The 19,200-nt window shown below is 37.5% G+C and overlaps 1 protein-coding gene across 1 annotated transcript in view; it reads right to left on the bottom strand.

Moving 5' to 3' along the window:
* Positions 1 to 8,494, bottom strand: part of LOC310896699 (dermatan-sulfate epimerase) — a 202,226-nt gene extending 193,732 nt beyond the window's left edge. The window contains exons 1-5 of the mRNA XM_083829313.1: positions 7,469 to 8,494; positions 5,816 to 5,907; positions 4,052 to 4,123; positions 2,363 to 2,469; positions 839 to 918 (exon numbers count right to left, since the gene is read on the bottom strand). Of these exons, the coding sequence (XP_083685439.1) occupies positions 839 to 918; positions 2,363 to 2,469; positions 4,052 to 4,123; positions 5,816 to 5,907; positions 7,469 to 7,912 (795 nt within the window). The 5' untranslated portion in view covers positions 7,913 to 8,494. The remainder of the gene's footprint in view (positions 1 to 838; positions 919 to 2,362; positions 2,470 to 4,051; positions 4,124 to 5,815; positions 5,908 to 7,468) is intronic.
* Positions 8,495 to 19,200: the final 10,706 nt, after the last annotated feature.

The following is a 19,200-nucleotide window of genomic DNA, read 5'->3' as shown; positions in this document are numbered from 1 at the left end:
TCTCACAGCTCTGACTTCCAGTCCATAGACAATTTTCAGTGTCTGCAACTTTTAGTGCTGCAACACTTTGGTATCTTCAGACAGAAAATTTTGTCAGTACTTCAGCAATGCTAAGATATTTAGCCCTAGATATTTTAGCCTTCTCCTACACTCAGCTGTCCCCAGGTTAAGATTTCAATCCTTCTTTAACACATCTGAATTAACTGACATCAAACATCAAAGGCAGGATTTAGGATGTACTGCATATCTGAAAAGCACTGAAAAAGGTCAAAGCAATTGCACTTTCTACCTTGCAAATTTAACGTATCACTTAGAGGATGATGTAAAAAACTAAAAAAAAAAACAACAACATAGTATTCCATAGGTTTATTTACATCTACGTACACAGGTCGATATATTTAGGATACAAAAACAAGTTTAAGAAGGATGGAATCAAACTTTCAACTTTGGCATTTCTTGCAAGTTAGCAAACCACATTATACATTAGATTTAATTCAAGTATCATCAAGTACAACTAAATGAGATGTTAAGAACAATATTCTGATTATCACAATAAACTTAAGAGAAAAGTACTCATTTATTCTTATCCTAGTTGTTTGTGCCCTCTGGTGGAAGTACATTTATTAGGACCACACCAAGTAGGTCACAAGTAACTTGGGAAACAATGGGAAACAACTTTAATACAGTGCAAGTCTGGCATGAAAAATTCCATATAAGAAAAAAGCTAAAGACCTTAAATTTGTTGAGTATATTACTTGCATGCATTACTGAATGCACACAAGTTAGGCAGAGAAAGAGACATAATGGAATACTTGATTTCAAACAGTCCAGTTCTTACCTGATCTAAACTGTCCACCACCCTTGCACACAGGAGGGCTCCTGGTAGGTCAAAGTAATTATCATACAAATAGTATTTACCTGAAAAACAAACAAAAACACAAAATCATCTCTACTTTTTAAATCCATATTGTATAGTTTAATTGGAAATAAAAACACATTTAAATAACATTTACTTGGCTTTCACTAGTAATAAGCATCATCTATGTCCCAACTTAAGGGCACACGTTAGCTTTTATTTGCAGGATTAGAAGTAAGAACCATATTTCTACTTCTGATTCTCACAACTGGCAGCTGACAGGTATTAACTTACACCAAGGCAGTGAGATTTTTAGAACCTTAAAATTTATTTTAAAAAGTTATTGTGGAAGAGATGGGGAAGAACCATGAGTCTTAAAAGTCAAGGCAGTAACACTCAACTCTTCCAAAATACCAATTTCCCCAGCATTAGAAACACAAAGTTTAAGATGTTGTTTCAGAATCATTTGGATAGGTCTTACAGTCTTGTCCTTTGTGCACACATGCTAAAGACAGCACCTTAACCCAATGGGAAGCATGCCCGCATTATTCTGTGACAGCCCAAAACAGAACTAAAAGTCAGGTGTGTGCGAATGTTCCTTCCAGACTGAGGTCACGTTCAACAACTCTTTTCCTGGAGTAAAATGACTTAACAGGCAGTTTATTTATTTATTTATTTTTGTATTCATGACCTTGTCTGTGCTGTCTCTTACATACACAAGAAGTCAGCAAAACACGGATTGATAGTCACAAGAGAGATGAACTGCACTTCTCAATGAGTAAGAAAGGCTTCCTTTGGTCATAAAACAGATGTACCTCTCTTCTTCCTCATCGCGAAAGATTACTTGTAGTTTAGAATAAGGATGACAAACAAATTTATGACAGCAAAGCATCTCTATTAAACAGGATTATGTAAATCAATCGAACATTTTGTCTTTAGGTGCATTATTTGCAATTGCTAAGATCAAAGTAAATTGGAGAGAAAGCACAGTGTGGCTAGCAAAAATGAAAGCCTAATCACAATGCCTTCACAACGTGGTTCCACCTTAAAACCACGAAACCTCCACCACAGGAGGAGTGGTTGTGCTTCCATATCTGCTCTGTTCATTGCACTTTCACCTAGGCCTCCAGTAATATCCAGTAATATGATGGCAATGAGTCAACAATCAAGAAAAACTTAAGATTTGCCAAATATATCCTAAATAAGGTTGAGACTACCAACCTAACTACTTCATCAAGAAACAATGTGCCCAACTCTGCAGTCAAAACATGCCTGTATTGTCAACTCATTTGTTATTTGTCTTATCGCTGGCAACCTAAATCTAAGTTCAGCTACATTTAAGTATTAGAACTTAAAAATATAAAAACAACCCTTGTGCAAAACACTCACCTATTCCAGAATTCTCAGCTCAAGTATTTTTAAATACTTGTAGTACAAACTAACACTACGAAACATTGAAAGGGCCAGAGCAATTTCAAAGACCAGGACATTCTAAGGTATAGCTACCTGAGCGGGAAAGCATTCCACTGACTGCACTAAAATGCTTCCATTCCCTTCTTCCATAAATCTCTAGGATCTCCTCAGATGTCATGCTCCTAGTGCCATGGCTTGCCCTATTTGATGCATTAGCGTGGAAAAAAAAGAAAAAAGAAAAGGTTAAAAACATTCAGAGTACTTCTAGAGCATAGAAATGAATCACAGTTGAATACTGAGGTGCATGTGACTTGATCTTCACTTAGAAGCAACTTGATTTACCAATTAGAAGTTTCCTAGGACCTAAGCTTTTATCATATACATTACAATCCTCAATAAAAGCCCTACTTCACAAAGGTCTGGTTGGCTGAGGGCATGGCTGCTGTGCCTCACCTCCTAACACAATCACTCTGTGTTGCTCGAATGTTCTCAATTGTGTGAGGACATTATTCTTGAACTATCAATATACACTGCACAATAAAACACAGAGCAGAAAGCCTATACGCTATTCTGAAGCCTGGTAACATTCACAGAATGCAGGGCAGGACTATGAAAAATGCTAGCTTGAGCCCTGAAAGCAGCTATGTTATACAGATGTACGCACGAGCCTTTTCAGGAATTAAAGATCAACAAGCTTGATCATGAAACTGTGGCCCGAAAGAATGTACAGATCCCTGTTTCAAAGGAAATGCCCACAATGATAGGGTAAGTAATCTTGTACCACTCCACCCTTTACTGTCATATATCCTCTGCTCTTGAATTCTACATGTAGTCCTTTGAAATTCATGGTTCTACTACATGAATTTCTGAGTACAAAGCACAGACTCGAGGTTATTTTTTCTCCTATTTCACAGAACCATACAATGGTTTGGGTCAGAAAGGACCTTTAAAGATCACCTAATTCCCACCCCCTGCTATGGGCAAGGGCACCTTCAACCACTTCAGTGAAGTCTGGTTTTCCCTAGCATCTTCAAGCTTCTTCTACTAAATGCTACCAAAAAAATTATCGTCTATTTTTAGTATTAAACTACATAGATTTTCCTTTTGGAAAAAAAATAAGGGAGAAAGAAGACTGGGTTTGACATACTCCAGATATATTTACTTTTCAAATTTATGATTTAAAATAGCAGTCTTATGTTAAAAAAAAAAAAGGAGAGAAGAACTAAGGATGTACTGAAGTGATGACTGAAGGGAGAAATTAGCTTTTAGAGGAAAAAAAGACAATTTTGAAACTGAATGTGTCAGTTTGTGTTTAATTTACCTAAGGCTATTTAAGTCATGTTACAAACTCGCAAGAATTTTGAATGTGTATGGTACAAAGATAATAGTGCTGTCATTAACATTAGTCATTCGCACCAGCTGAGTCAGGTTACTCAGAATTCAAGAAACACCTTACCCTGGATCTTAGCAGAATTGGACAGAGTATATTGGTAGCCACTGAAAAAGCGAATTTAGTTTCAAAATCAGAATGCACTCAGTCTTAGACGTTTATTAAAAGTGACATATTATTCCTAGCAGCTAACATGGATATATTAGGAAAATGCTAAGTATATAACATTAAGAGAAACTGAGCATCAAATTACCCAAGAGTATTTAAATTTTTACACAAGTGAATGTATGCTGAAATCAATATTTTAAATGTTTAACAAAACTGAGAGATGGCTTTCAAGAAGAGGATAAAATGTTAGTGTTTGTTTATCGATAAAAATGAGTCAGTACTACCTCAAAACCGTTCCATCTTCTGCAAGTTTCAGGAAGTTTCCATCTTCAAGGTCCAAAACCAAGCCTTTACAACTAAAAATAATTGTATTTTAAGGAAGAAACAAGCAATTAATGTTTTCAGAGGAATGTCCCTCTGTAATTGCATTTCACTATTCTGATATAGAAGCCATACAATAATGGTACTTAAAAGCAGCAAAAATCACAACCCTTCAAATACTTACATGTTTAAACAATGATCTATATATGCAAATACATATCGTTACAGTGAGGGATGGATTTCACTTACATAGCAAATTCCTACTAAATAAATCCAATTCCATTGTTCCATGACTTTAGCATGACTACTCATATAGATACAGCTGGAGGGTTAAGATCCAAACATATACAACTAAGAAATGTGACATTTAAGTCACTTCTCCTATTGAAGATATGCGTCTATATCTGTGTGCTTATATATATATTTATTTATTTATTTTCTTTTTGGTTGCAATTCCTCTGCTTACTATTACCAGGTGGGTAACACTAATATTAAGGGAGAGGGGGGTAGATCATTCTCAATGAGGCAACTGAATATCCAAGGAGCATGTGAAGCAGAGGCATTGCCATGCTAGCCAGCACTCACTACAGGGTAAAGGGTACACACTGTAGGAGAGCTGTACCACAAGAATTCCGAACTCTCCTAGTACCTTACAGAAAAAAATGAATTTATGTTAGCTTAGATTGTTTGGAAGATGAGATCAGAGTTCATTACCTAGTGTAATAATGAATAAAAAAAAAGAGAAAAAAAAGAATGGAAAAGTAATTCCGTCTTCATTCTGTGTTACAAGGCACACAAAAGAGATGCCGTGAACAAAGCAAGCAGTCTGCAGCCTTTCACAGATTACACCTGTGTGAGTAGCACCAACATGCTGCAACCAATACCATGGGCTTGCAGGTCCACACTAACAGATCCCCAGCTCCAATAAGGGACTAAGGCTGAGATACAGGTATCTTCATGCTTCAGAGCCCTCAAAATATGAGAAATACAGATACCCTCCTTATCACTTGAAAGTTGAAATCAGACCTGTTTGGAAACTGTCCAATAACATACTGAAATGTAAGAACAATTAAAAAACACCTGTGCTTTTCCTAAGGGGAAAAATAAACAAACAAAAAAACATGAAATAACCTGGCCTTCAAATCCCCACACCCTTGCTGTGGATAACAACCTGTAAGAGTTGAAATACTGGAGATAAATGTTCCTACTCAGAGGTCACGGAACTCAGACCAGGAAAGTGCATTTCAATCTTTAACATTACAGCTTCGTGCCTACAGTGCCACTCCTACAGTGTTTCTTCCCAGCATGTCACTTTCCCTCATTTTCTCAAAGACTGTTGGGACTATTCTGCCTTACACAAACAAAAACAGCATCCATCAAGAGGAAAAGAAGATATGAATAAATTCTGATGGTTACTGGATTTACCCATTGAATTGCAGGTAGAAAACAAAGGGGTTATACAAAATAAGTCAGTCTGACCACAAAGCTTGCGTGGAGACAGCTAGAAGAACAAAGCAAGCTCAGATACTCAGTTGTCTCTTTACGTTAGAAGTACCTCATGGGAAACAGTTGCTCCAACAAGCATTTAAAACTGTAATTTTGGAATTACCTATTGGGCTTGATTATTAGACAGTTGTTATAATTAGAGAAGCTGTTTCCAAGCTTTGTAAAAGTTATAGCATAAAGGAAGTTATGAACGCAGATTCTGTTATGTTCAACATACTTACCAGAAGTCTAAGCTTTCTGGAGTTAGAGTGAGCAAGCCTTTATCGTAACCCTTCTCCGTTACCAGATACTGGGCAAAACTATCATATATTAGCTAAAGATGAAAAAAAAAGGCATTAATTATTTTTATTGAGACCAAAGATACTGTTCCCTAGAAAGCAGAAAGACCTGAGTTTCGGTGCCTCCTAAGCAAAGGCAAATCAGTGACCTAGGGGCCCTGCCCCACTGCCATATCAGTGCCCAAGGTTATATCTGGCTGGCAGGCAAACAGCTCAAGATGCTCACACAGTAGTTTTGGTGCAATTTTTTTTTTTTTTTTAGCATAGCCAAGTGTGAGGTATTCCTACCTTACTTCCCCAGTGCTTCAAGACTGTTGGGAAATCAAGAGAGTAAGCACCTAAGGCTAGTCACTACTTCCCCCTCCCCAACCTTTTTTATTTTTTAAATGTCACCATTCACGACTCAACAAGTGGCTTCTGAACCTATAAACAACTACAGAGAGTGGGCATTTTAAACATGCCTGATGGAACATATCCTGAAGGAAACTGTAAATACAAAGTAAATTATTTTTAAGTTTGGAAAGAATACTGTTAAAGCCTAACACAACATTCAGCCATTTAATACAACTCAATTACAAAAGCTGCTCTTGGAATGAGTATGAATAATGCTGGAGAAAGACCAATACAAAGACTTGCACAGAAGGACTAAGAACTAACTGAATCTTCAGCTGTGCCTACCAGAATTTTTAAGTTTTTGTTTCTCTTCGATAAGGGAGCATGCAGCGTGCATGCGTCAGGCAGCGTCTCTGTGTTGTGAGAAGATGAAGAGTGAACTAAAATGAATGGGTGCTTTCTGTCAGGAAAGATGCCTCTCCATGGGAGGTCAAACCGCCCTAGGAAGTGAAGCGGTTTTTCAAATCAAGATGCACCAAACCCCAGCTATTTAGAAAACGTGGCACCTCATCAGCATTTGCTTCTCTATCATGCTCTGATGGATCCTGCCACTAATGTGCAAGTTTAGTCCTGTGCAGGGCAAAACGTACGGCAGGTGAAGGGAGGCAAATGAAACGGGCTTGAGCAGAAGGACACCATGAAAACCCATGAGCCGGGACAGCTGGGTGGCAAAATCAACAGAGACATCAACGGAGGAGGAGGCCTCAGTGGAGGAACCCTCCAAGGCCAGATGGGGCCCGCTCTGCGCGGGTTAACAGCGCTCAGGCAGGGATGCTGAGCGTCCCCAGGCTCGCCCTTTTGTTGTAAGCAGGAGAAAGTTTGCCAAGGTCGCCTGTCCGAAGTGCCGAGCGCCGCTGACTCTGTCTGCGGCATCTCTGGACTCAGCCGGGGGACTATAGCCTCAAGTCAGCACCGCGGTGGGCAGGAGGGCTCTTAAGAGGCACCGCTTCCATGGCACAAGACGCGGCTGTGTCCTCCTCCCTCGGGCACAGGCCTGCGGAGGAGGCGGCCAGCCAGCCAGCCCGGCGTTTCCCTGCCCGTTCTCCCTCCAGCTCTCCCCGGGAACACCTCCACCGGCACTGCGGGGCTCCCCCTGCCCGCAGCGGGGCTCCCCCGGCCCCGCGCGCCGCCGCTCGCCTTTTCGCTCGGGCTCCCAGGCCGGGCCGAGGCGCACCGAGCCGCGCCGAGCCGAGCCGCACTCACCCGCTCGCTCTGGGGGAGGTGGTAGCGGCAGAGCGTGTGGTCCAGGTCGAAGCCCACCACCTCGCAGTCGGCCAGGGAGAAGTGCTGCTGCATCGCCGAGCCGCCGCCACCGCCGCGGGAGGAGGAGGAGGAGGAAGAAGGGCCACGGGCGTTGCTTCCTGCGGCGCGGGGCGGTGCGGCCGCAGCACCCCGGCTCGGCTCGGCTCGGCTCAGCCCGGCTCGGTTCAGCCCAGCCCGGCTCGGCCCGGCTCGGTGCGGCTCGGCCCGGCCACCTTCACCTGGATGGGGCTTGGCCTCGGGGCGGTCGCGCCCCCCCGGCAGCCCCCGGCAGCAGGGACGGGTGCGGAAAGGCGGAGGCGGGGCCCTTGTCCCGGAGGCGTGTTTGGGCGCCCGGGTTTTAAAAATGCGTTTCCCGCCGAGACTCCGAGGGTTGGAAATAAACATGGGAGCTCCTGGTGGGGCCGGTGGTAGCTACAGCTGGTCAGGGCTGCCAGCACAAGTCTGTTAGAGGGGGCTCGGCTGAGAGCTGGTGAGCAGCAGGGTGCTACAGCAGGAGTTAGGGCACATTGGTCTGCGGCCAGGCAGCGCCGGGCCCTAAGGGCACTGCTAGAAGGCAAACAGGCAAACTGCTTCTTCACCGGCATCCCGGCAGGGTATAAGCAACACTAGCCAGTAAACACTCAGCTCTGAGGAGAAAAAAACAAAACAAAACAAAAAAACAAACTTGTGAATTGTTACCATCGTATTTCTTGGCAACTTTGGCAATCAAAAAGAAACAAACAAAAACACTATAACAATGTAGTCTACCTCCAGGTAACAGTCAAAATGGTGTTATGACCTTCCCAACAAATATGACTATTGCAATTTTGTATAGAAGGTGCTCTCTGTAAGGAAATCCCACGTTTGGAGAAAATAAACAGGTGAAAGTGGCATAAACTTAATTCTGTTCTTTGTGGCTGAACTTGGATATACTGCCTACATGAGGCCAAGGCTCCGGACGCTTAAATAGCTGGGCTTGAATTTTGTTCACAGATCCTCATTCCTGTCTATAATTCTTTTCTCTCTTTAGACCAACGATGTCATCAAAATGCTGTTTTGAGTCACAAAAGAGGAAAAATTCTAGTTCAGTCTACTGCAAGAAAATCTCAATTTTTATTTTTTTATTTTTTATTTTCTGTATGGCTACAAGTAGAATTTAAAAACTATTTGAAGTGAGAGAAATTTTAATGAAACATTTCCTTTGCAGGTTGGGTAGGATGGGGTGCATAACCATAGCAAGAGTGCAGAGATTTGAAAATAGAAGTCCAATATTATGTTTTGATTATATCAAATTATGATACATATATATATATATTTGGCAGGACAGCTCAATGATATTATTATTATTATTATTTATTATTATTATTCCAAAGCAAAAGGCTTTTGCAAATACATTCAAATAGTTGAGTGAGATACAATGTATCTATATATCAAAATTCAGTTTCCTATGCTCAGGTAGGAAATAGACTAGACAGGAAAATGGAAATTAGAAATAAAATTCACTAATGATAATAGTTGGGCAAGATGAACATTTTGAGAGGCAGAGAAGAAAGACAAGGATTGCATAATTTTACCTCAGACCTCAGTATAACAGCCTCTTTCAAAGGAACTCAGAGTCTTTCACAAACATTAATATACTTTCTAGTGGTGATGTGTATGTGTATATATATACTCCATATATTACAAATACTCCGTATATTATATATATATAATTCAGTATATATACATAATGATACATACTTATTTATGTTAAATATATATACATATATACTCTAATACATATATGCGTATGCATTTACATGTATGTATTAATTCCCTAAATTAACAGGTATGAAGGTGTGAAACCTGAGCATATGGAAAGAGAGGTTCATCCAGTATTTTGCACACAACAGTGATCACAGCCATCAAGATGAAGCAGTATTATTATAATAATACAATCCACTATGGGAATTCTCCTATTCCAGAAGGATTAAAAAAAAAAAAAAGCCTCATGCAGCTTACAAAATTTTGTTTAGATCATAGCTTTCTAAATTTATAATGTAGCTTGCCATGCCTATAAAACGTTTTATATGAAAATTTACCTCCAAACACTCTTAACACACAGTAGTATTGAAACAATTGGATAGGTAATGAAAATCATATATTCATTGATCGCTGTACTCATTATCAACTAAAAGCAATCACAAACATCCAGATTTTGTGAGTACTGCACAATTATATTAGTAATGAGAAAGTATATTGGAATTTACAACACAAAAGCACTAATCAAATTTAATCTTAAGTGTCTTACTGTGAGGAACAGAACTCACAAATGGAACAATTCAGCATGTTAAATTTCAGATACTTGAAGCTGAAGATTAAATTAGAATGATGACAACAGAAAATATAGAAGATGTTGGTGAAGAGAATTGGTTTTCATTTCTGGGAAAAGAAAAGGACAAATGAAAAAATATCACTTTCATCTTCAGCATTCACAGCACCAACCTGATAACAGGAATCTCCCAGCACAGTTTACTTTTAGCTCACAACCCCCAAGGTTTATTTCTTTTTCTGTTTCCTGAAAAGATTTGCTTTGTCTCACAATTTCTTCCTTTCAGATGAATCTATTAAATGTCTTGACAGAGCACATCAGCACCTTTCTCAGAACCAGAATGGAGCTGCCTTTAATTAAATCCCCCCAAATAATTGAACTATCTTAATCTGTTAACAGTATCTTTTCAGATTACTTTTTCATCTCTGAAGTTTGATGGTACCATGGGATGTCCACATAAGCAAGGCTGAGCTTTAGGGCTACTAGGTCCTAACCCATACTTCAGGTTTCTCCATGGTTAATTTATTTTATTACAGTAATTACTTTTATATTCTAAATATGTGCTAATGATCCATTGGGAAAAGACACAGATCCAAGCCAAACAGTGGAACATCCCATCCTGTCCCACCCAAGCAGACATAGCTGGTTGGCCTGCAGCTGAGTGCAGCCCAGGCTGGGGCTGGTGGGCCCTCACCAGTGGTGACGGGCAGGGACATGTGAGAGATGTGACCTGATGTGCCTGGTACTTTTGAACGTGCAGAGGGCATTTTGGCTTTCATCGTGCCTCTTCCTGCTTTCAGCACAGATGGGGCTCCCACCATTTTGTAGTTTCAGAGGGCAGGGGCATAACATGCCCCAGAGCGTGAAACGAACCAGGCCAACTCCAGTGGCATACATAAAGGCATGAGAACCATGCCAAAATTCCTAAAATTAAAGCTCACCTCACACAATTTTAGGCCTGTGAGCAGACTCCGACATTTCATTTTTTTTTGTCCGTAAGGGGGCAGCAGTACAATGCAATGGGACGTCCCTACCATTAACTTTTAATGATTGTCACATGGGTCTCCTTTACTTTCCTCAAACTTAGGTTTTACTTTCCCGGAGCTGTGTAAGCTGGGTTTGTCAGTTGTTTGTTTCTTTTTTCTCCCTAAGTATATGCAGCCAATTGCCTGTTTATGTAAGGGTTATAAAAGTTTAATTAAAAAAAGCAAAGGACCTCTCATACTGTGGAAGGGTTCACAACAGTGATACGCAAAAGTAAACAACAATTTGAACAAATGAGGCACTTTTATTTTAGACAAGTAACATATTCTTACACGAAAGTGAAAAATATTCCATAATTGTGGCTGCAAGACATACTTTTGGAGTAGAGTAAGTCAAAACAAAGAGGATTCCATTGGAGAAATAGTCTAGAAGCAGGCCTCTGACTGTTTTTTAGAGTGATGTGTTAATAGACATAGATCTAACAACACTAATTCATTTCAAGGATGTCCTGGTTGTCTAAGAAAAAGAAAACTGTCAAGAATCCATTTGTTTTGAAAAGCAGTCACTAATTATTTGTATTTCTTTAGCAGACCTTTAAATGCTTAGCAAAAGGCTACCTTATTTCCAAGGCCTTTGTGACACATGGGGTGCCAGACAGAGAAGCCTGGGGAATATACTTGACTACTGATCAGGGCTTGAGATTTGATTGAATTCTAGTGTTTTCAGAAGCTTTACTGTTTATTGGATTGCTTAGTAGTCTTTTTATATTGCACAAAATATGGGCACTTTAACTTTTTCAGTGGAATCGAGTACATACATTCTCTAGCATCCTGCTTCAGGTGGGACATCTGATTACATCCGGCATCTCAGTACTACACTGGTTACATTCTTTGTCTTACTGGAAGTGAGACTGGTGCTTCTAAAGAAACAAGATTCCTAAAACTAAAACCATGGGTTTATTAAAAGGTTAAACAGACAGTAATCCACCAGGTGCTCAGAATCTTTCTGTGTACATTGGGGATCTTCAAAAGCCTGCTTATTGTCCTTATGCCCCCTCTCAGATCTTGTAATCTAACTTAGACGGTTCCCACGCAACATGAAAGAAGGAAATGAAAATCAATAATTTTGTCAGGGTGATTAATAGCCAAGACTGATTGCAATACTCTTAGTGACTATATTCTTGAAAACTCTGAGTAGTTGTCCAGAGATACTTAGAAAGATTTTTCTTTTTGAGCTGGATGGATGCTACATTTAGTCAAAAGAAATTGTACTGAAAATATACAGTTTTTAGCAACTATGCTTCCAAAGTATGTACTTTATGGCAACATGACTATGCAGCTGCTATGATATGTGGGACATTGTCCTATTTCTTCTATGTTTTGTTGCAACATACCATTCTTTTATTTTTTTGCAGGTTTAAGCATAAAATTCGGAGTAGAACTTCTAAGTTCTCTGAGCTCATTTCCCTTTCATTCATGGTGTAGTCATGTGCAGATGGCTTAATCTCTTATGGCTTCATTTTTTTCATGAGTGAAATTGGACAAAGTCTAGTTCAGACATCCTGAGTATTTTTAAATTGTTCAAGTACATTGCAGACATGTGGTTCAAGCCTGATATTTTTGCTCCTGATTGCATAAAAGAAAAATCTGATGCATTTCACAGCCTGCATCAAAGGACAGAGCGATTGAACAGCCAGTGGGAAATGCCACAACTGTAAATTACAGATTTAAAGATAATAGAACTAGGAAAGACCTAAAAACAGTCATATTCTTGCCTTGGTGCAGGATCAGTCAAACTACAAACATCCCTAATAGTCAATTGTCTAACTTCTTAAAAAGGAGCAAAGAGCCACTGAGGCAATTTCTTCCAGCCTTTAACAATCCTTACACACAGAACACTATGTTTTCTTCCCCATTCCATCGGTGTAAAAATTAAGTCTCTCTTGCTCTATTGCACCTTTTTTGTTACATCTTGTCCTATTCCTAACAGATATGAGAACCATATAATTGTGCACCAACCTTTCCTCTACCTAAAGACTGTTAGTATATGTTTTCCTACAATCTCTTTTTGTCTAGTTCTTTGAGGCCTTTAAAGGCCGAGGGGTTTTGTATCTTTCATTCTCAAAGTGGATGATATTTATTCATTGTCAAATTGGTCCTTTTTTTTTTTTTTTTTTTTTCTCCTCTGGAACACAAAATGAAAACCTAAACACATTTCTCCAGTTTAGTACTTACTAGAGTTGTAGTAAGGAACCCACAGTAATTTAACAGAGCAGTCTGTGTAAAATAATACACAAGTTAGTTAATTCATTGCAACCATCACCACATTAAGCTTTTCAAGATTAAACTCTAACCTATCACTGTGATGAGTAGGAAGGTCTTTTTTTCTTCTTTTTTATTTTTATTTTATTTTTATTAATAAGTTATCTTTATTAAGGAGCGGTTGATCTTTTTAAGAAAGATTTTCTTCTGCATGTGTTCATTACTGGACACTGAGAGTGAAGTTCATACTGGACACTGACAGTGATGTTCCTTGGAGCTGTAATAACAAAATGCTGATAGTAATGCTTATAAATCTCAAATGTAAGAGCTTTTTTTGAATATAAATTGAATTTGATATTTACTGTTCTGCTTCTGCCTCTAGAGGGTGTCTAGTAATGATCTGATAAAAGGATAAAAAGGTATGTTGGATGTTGATAAGAAGGCTAAGTAAAGGATCTAGAAGAGTATATTTTAAAACTAAGTATACACTAAGTCTCAAAAAGATTCCATTATATTGATGTGACTTTTAAATTATTTTTAGTCTGATTTTATGTAAGTCTGTGTCATCTCACAGAAAATGAGGAAAAAATTAAGTTCAGATTTACCTACGTTGTGTTGAGCCTCATGCTATTCTCAGAGAGAGGGGAAATTCTGATAATGTTTAAAGCTCTGCAAACAAAGAGAGACAAATACGAATTCGGGAACTTTTATCCCAGAAGGTAAATTGTTTTGTCTACAGCAACAAACACCTGTAATGCAAGTGCTAAAAGTGAGCATCACTAGGGATGCTTACTTCCTATTCCCTTTCCTTAAGCTTACAGAAACAATGTCTTCCATGCTGGGTAATGTCTTTTGTACAGCATCTTACTACACACCTGTCAAAGACAGAATACTGCAGAGAGAGAAAAGGTAGGAAAATATATAAAGAAGATATAAGGAGAGAGGGAGAGAAGAATGCAGAAACAAAAGGAAAGAAGTAAGATTTTTTTTTCAAATTGTATCATTATATTTGCAAAACTTTATATTTTGAGCAAACAGAAAACTGAGACCAGACTGAGGCCTTTAAGGCCCAAACATAGCAGAGAAATAACTTCACATACTATATCTTTACTTTTACTAAAAGACTATTCTAAACATAAGTCAAAACCTGTTACAAAAAATGATGATACATGAAGTAAGAGTGAAAGATGAACTTTAACCAATGAGAATATTGTCACTGACTTCAGAATATGAAAAAACAACAACAAGAAAACACACCAAGAAAATGAAATCAATTTTAAGGTTTCTTATACTGGATCACATGCAGAAATGGATCTCCTAAATGTTGTCATTCATAGACCTTCAGTTTGTACCTCTGCTTCTTAAAATGGATAGTTAAGATAACCACTTTCAAATCAATTGTGTCTTTGGCCAATGACTATGGTGTTTAGGATTGTTTTCTGAGTCTAACAAATGCCCTGGCTGCTGCCTCCCAACATCGATTTGAAGTAAAAAAAAACAAAACAAAAACAAAACAAAAACAAAACAGGATTATAAACTTCTTTTCTGCTTGCCCTTTACTTTTTATATAAAAAGATATAGGTGCACATCCTGAGGTTTCTGAGGTACTCTGATCTAGTGTGGAAAGTGGATGGATGGTGCACAGGGTTCATTCTGGAAAACCATAGGAACTTCTTATAGACTCAGCCCTTTTCCTGGAGAGAGATTTTAGCTGTATAAAATCCCAGTGTATGCACGATCTACAGTAGTGTGGAAGGATAAGTGCAGTTTATCTAGCAGGAATAATAAAAGAAAAATTAATAGCTAGTATTTTACTTTTATGTTTACATTTAATATTTCAGTCATTTAAAGTAATGTAGAAGTTGTGTTCCTTTATGTGGTATAAGAATATATTCTAATGGTAATTTTTAGCTGAATATAAGGCACTGCCTTTCTCACTTGCAGAGGTCAGGAGAGGCTGCTGATTTTATTTTTGGAAAAAAAAAAAAAACACGTTCTCATTCACAGGTGAAATGATGTGTGCAGTACTTTGATACACTATTCCTTTCCATCCATCCGTCTTTGGACTTCTCTGTTTCTCTTGATGCAATTCCAATATCTAAAGATGAAGATGGTAAGTCATGCTCATAAGTCATCTGTGGCATAGCATACAGACATTGATAGAGTTATGTCAGAAATGATCTAAACTCATGATAAAATTACCATAAATATATACACTTCTTTATTTAAAAACTGACCATAACAGGATCAGTTTTGGAATACATTTACTTTAAAGAATGGTAAAGACATATTCACTGATAGTTCTTTGTCATTCACTTAACATATTTTTTCCCACCCAGAGACAGATTTGGAAAGTATTGTATTTTTCATGCCTTCGAAAGCTACAATGTGGATTTATTCAGAAAGGCTGTTTCAAAGAAACCAAGTTAACTTAAATTTTTAACACTGTAGACTGTATATCATTTAAAATAATGTAGAATAAAATGAAAAATAATGGCTCAGGTCTGGTTCCATTTAAGATAATGGCAACACTCGCTTTACGTTTAAACAGAGTGAAATCTGATTGAACAAATAGAGAAAGTCTCTATTTTGTCACTCATTGACAGAGTCTTATTGCTCTGTGTTCATTTGTTGTCAGATGTAGCCTGTTTTAGGCCGCAATTCAACTAATAAATAAGCAACCCTCATCACCGAAGCACTTGAAAATGTACTTTTAATGGTTTCTGGAGTAGAGATGGATTACCAGATCAGTCTTATGAAAACAAATAGCCAGTTTTCTCATTAGAAATGCAAAAGATTTAAGGTTCAAAAATACAGACTCAAATATAACTCTATATCTTTGTAGATCTATGGTTTGAGATAATATACAAAACCAGGAACATGATTAATCAATAAAAGTAAACAATTTTGTCAAGAGTAAGATTACACACGTGATTTATTTTCATTGAAAAGAACGGCAATTTGCAAATTACAGAAACAAAATGGACGTGCCGATTAAAAGGATTATGAAAAAGCTACCAAGTGGTGGTAAATGGAAAGGAATGTTGCTAAAAAGACAGCTGTAATAAAAAATCACTGTGCTTCATTTCTATTTGTTGCTTTAAAAAAAAAACCACACACACAAAACAGCACTACTTTAAAATATTTAATAATTTAAATTCTTTCCCAAGCATAGATTCAGAGCAGTATGCATTAGCTATTCATCTGATTTCTTTAAAGTTCATGTTATTTTAATATTTCACTTTGCTGGAAAATTCAACTTGCTTTATCATCATGCATTAGAAAGTTTTTCTAAGAGACATACATTATGGCATTATGACAAATATTGAGATTAATACATATTAATGTAACAGCATAATTAATGACTAGAAAAAGATTATACCATGTAGAAAGTGATGCTATGAACAGTTTCATACATTATTTAATTATGACTTTTGCATTTTATATCTTAATTCTTTGGTTTTCCATGTGGAGTTTTTTCTGTTTACAGAATTTGAAACAATTTCAGAAAGAAATATGTGTTCCTGTTATGATCTTGTATTATTAATAGGACAAAACACTCTCTTTTTCAATTTCTTATTTGAATCTATTCATATTTCTTAACAAAACTGTTGGTTGATATTGCCTTGGAATATTCATTTTCCACAGGAGAGAGTACAATTCTGACTGTAATTCTTCTCTGCATGGCATAGGGGAATTGTGTTAAACATCATGTATCATCGGTACCAAAGCCTGGTACTCAGTGATGTTCACTGCCTGTCTCTAAAATATGGAGCTGCATATTTATGAGTTTCAGGAGGGTTATTTTTTTCTAAATCTGCAAGGTAATATGTATTCTACCAATAGTTCCTTACAGAGCACATACAATTCAATAAACATAGAAATATCTGTAATGAAAACTTATACAAAATAGTTTTTGAAACCATGGAATAGAAATAAAAATTCTATCAAAAGGAGACTTTGGAAATGTCATGGATTCAAGTCCGATCTGTACTTATTTAATACAACTGTCTGATACCTTAATCCATGCAGAGCAGTACCTTGTTCCAAGAGCACTTCCATTAATGTGGTTCAGGTTAGGTTTGCACTAGGCTTACTAAAACACATCATATTAGCACATTATTTTTCTGTCCATTCAGGCGACTAAGAGAAATATGTTTCACTACAGTGTTTAATCATGACTGTTATGTAGAATAAACAAGGCCTAAAGAGTATTGACTTAAGTTAATTAGAATTTGATTTAATGGATTTGGAGGACTGCAAATGAATCTTTTATGCAAGGGTGAGACTCCTTGCGAGAGTCTCACTTACATGGGGCTTTGTAAGCAACTTACAGAATATAAAAAAGTAACTCCAGATATCTGTCATCCTCAAACTTACAGCATTAGTGTGGACTTTTTTCTTTAGAGAACAAGGAAATCTTCTTTAACATTAATAGGGAGTTATATAGTTTGATGGGGAAATGTACTGCTTGATTGAAATTTATGTGATCCTTTCATACACAGATTGTAAACGATCCGTCTTTGTTTTAAGGTGTTGCATATTTCAAGAAACTACTTATAATATTAATTATTTTTTTATATTAATATGGGGACCAGAATTCTAAATTTTGGTATCCAAACTGTAAATGTTCCATCTCTGGTCATAATATATTCATCTTTCTCTGTAGTTATTGTTGGTTATAAGAATAAGGTGAGACTCTTGTGTCCTTCTCAAAGCATTTCTGCTAATAAAATTCATCAACATATCTCATTAAGTCTTTCACAGTCACTTTACAGCCAGTAGCTTATTTATTTAGACAATTTTTGTCTTGACAGTCAGCTTCCAAAATAAATTAAGTAAATATACAGAGAACCAGTAAGCAATACAGATCTGTTTGGCCTTCTTTTGCAAAAAAGAAAATATAGTGGTATGCAAAGCAAAAGAAATAAATTATACCCAGAAATAGGTGCTGCAAAGATTATTCTGTTAAACTATATGTAATACCAGTGCAAAGGACTTAGGCAATAGTTTATATTGAAAAGCTGCTGAATATACATGATTATCCTCTTGTTCCAAACTGTGACCATGAAAATTAGGATTATGGGATTTTTCAGATTTTACTTTTTTCAGTAAAACCAGCAAGAACATTTTTATTATATATACATTTTTTTCTCACCTGTGATATATAGTCTCTAAAGCATGAAAAGTATTGCTTTATTTTCAGAAATGCAGAGAATCCTCAGTAAAATCGTGAGGGTGCGAACAAAGACATTTGCACAGCCAGCGCTCCAGTGTGGCCACCAAAGCTCAGCCCATATGTAGGTAGTGAAGCACAGCCCTGCCCCACACAGCTCTGAGGCTGGGTCAGCAGTTCTCAGAAGCCCCATTATTCTCTCTCTCACTCTCTCTTTCCAGGGGTTTGATTCTGATTAATGAATCCCGTGGCGATTTATAAGAGACTACCCATTTCATAAATAGAACCGATCCTGAGGAGTTGGTTGGGAAGAAAGTAATCTGATTTACAGTTAGTGATCTCTTTCAGCAAAAGTCTTCTTGGTCTTGTAAAGGGCCATAAATTGGGAGAGAAGGTTAATTTAATGCTAGTGATTGAGATAAGATATATACATATATATACACACAAATGTTTGTAGGTTTAAGCCCCATTCTTCCATGGTTATATATATTTATATAAGTGATCTTGGTGAACACAATGTGATTTCTAATGTGTGTGTATCCAGTACTTGACTGTATTGATCGTGAAAAGAGCAGTGCATGAGATTGTTTCTGTACATGTAGGTATCTCCATTGTAATGACGAAACTGTTCTGCCCAGTAAATGGGTGTGCAAATCTTTGTCAGATTAATGCCCATGTTGTCAGAACCATGAAACATTACAGGAAAATCTGTCAAATATGCTAACTGAAGAAACAGAGATGATTTAATACATCTTTTCTGTTATTTCCTGGCTTCTCTAAATGTAGGTAATTCTTGAAACAAGACTAATGAAGATAGTTTCTTTTTCAACACACGCCTTTCCTATCTTTGGTTATTGTCCATCAGACTTAAGGAAAGTAAATATCTCTTGGATATCTGTGTTCTTATTGATCTGGGTAGTGATTAATACTTGCTGTGGGGAAAAATCATCTCCTGTCATAC

Source organism: Anser anser, assembly GCF_964211835.1.
Source record: "Anser anser genome assembly, chromosome: 3".
Classification (NCBI taxonomy): domain Eukaryota; kingdom Metazoa; phylum Chordata; class Aves; order Anseriformes; family Anatidae; genus Anser; species Anser anser.
Note: the sequence above shows the minus strand (reverse complement) of the source record. Positions and strands in the feature narration are given on the sequence as shown.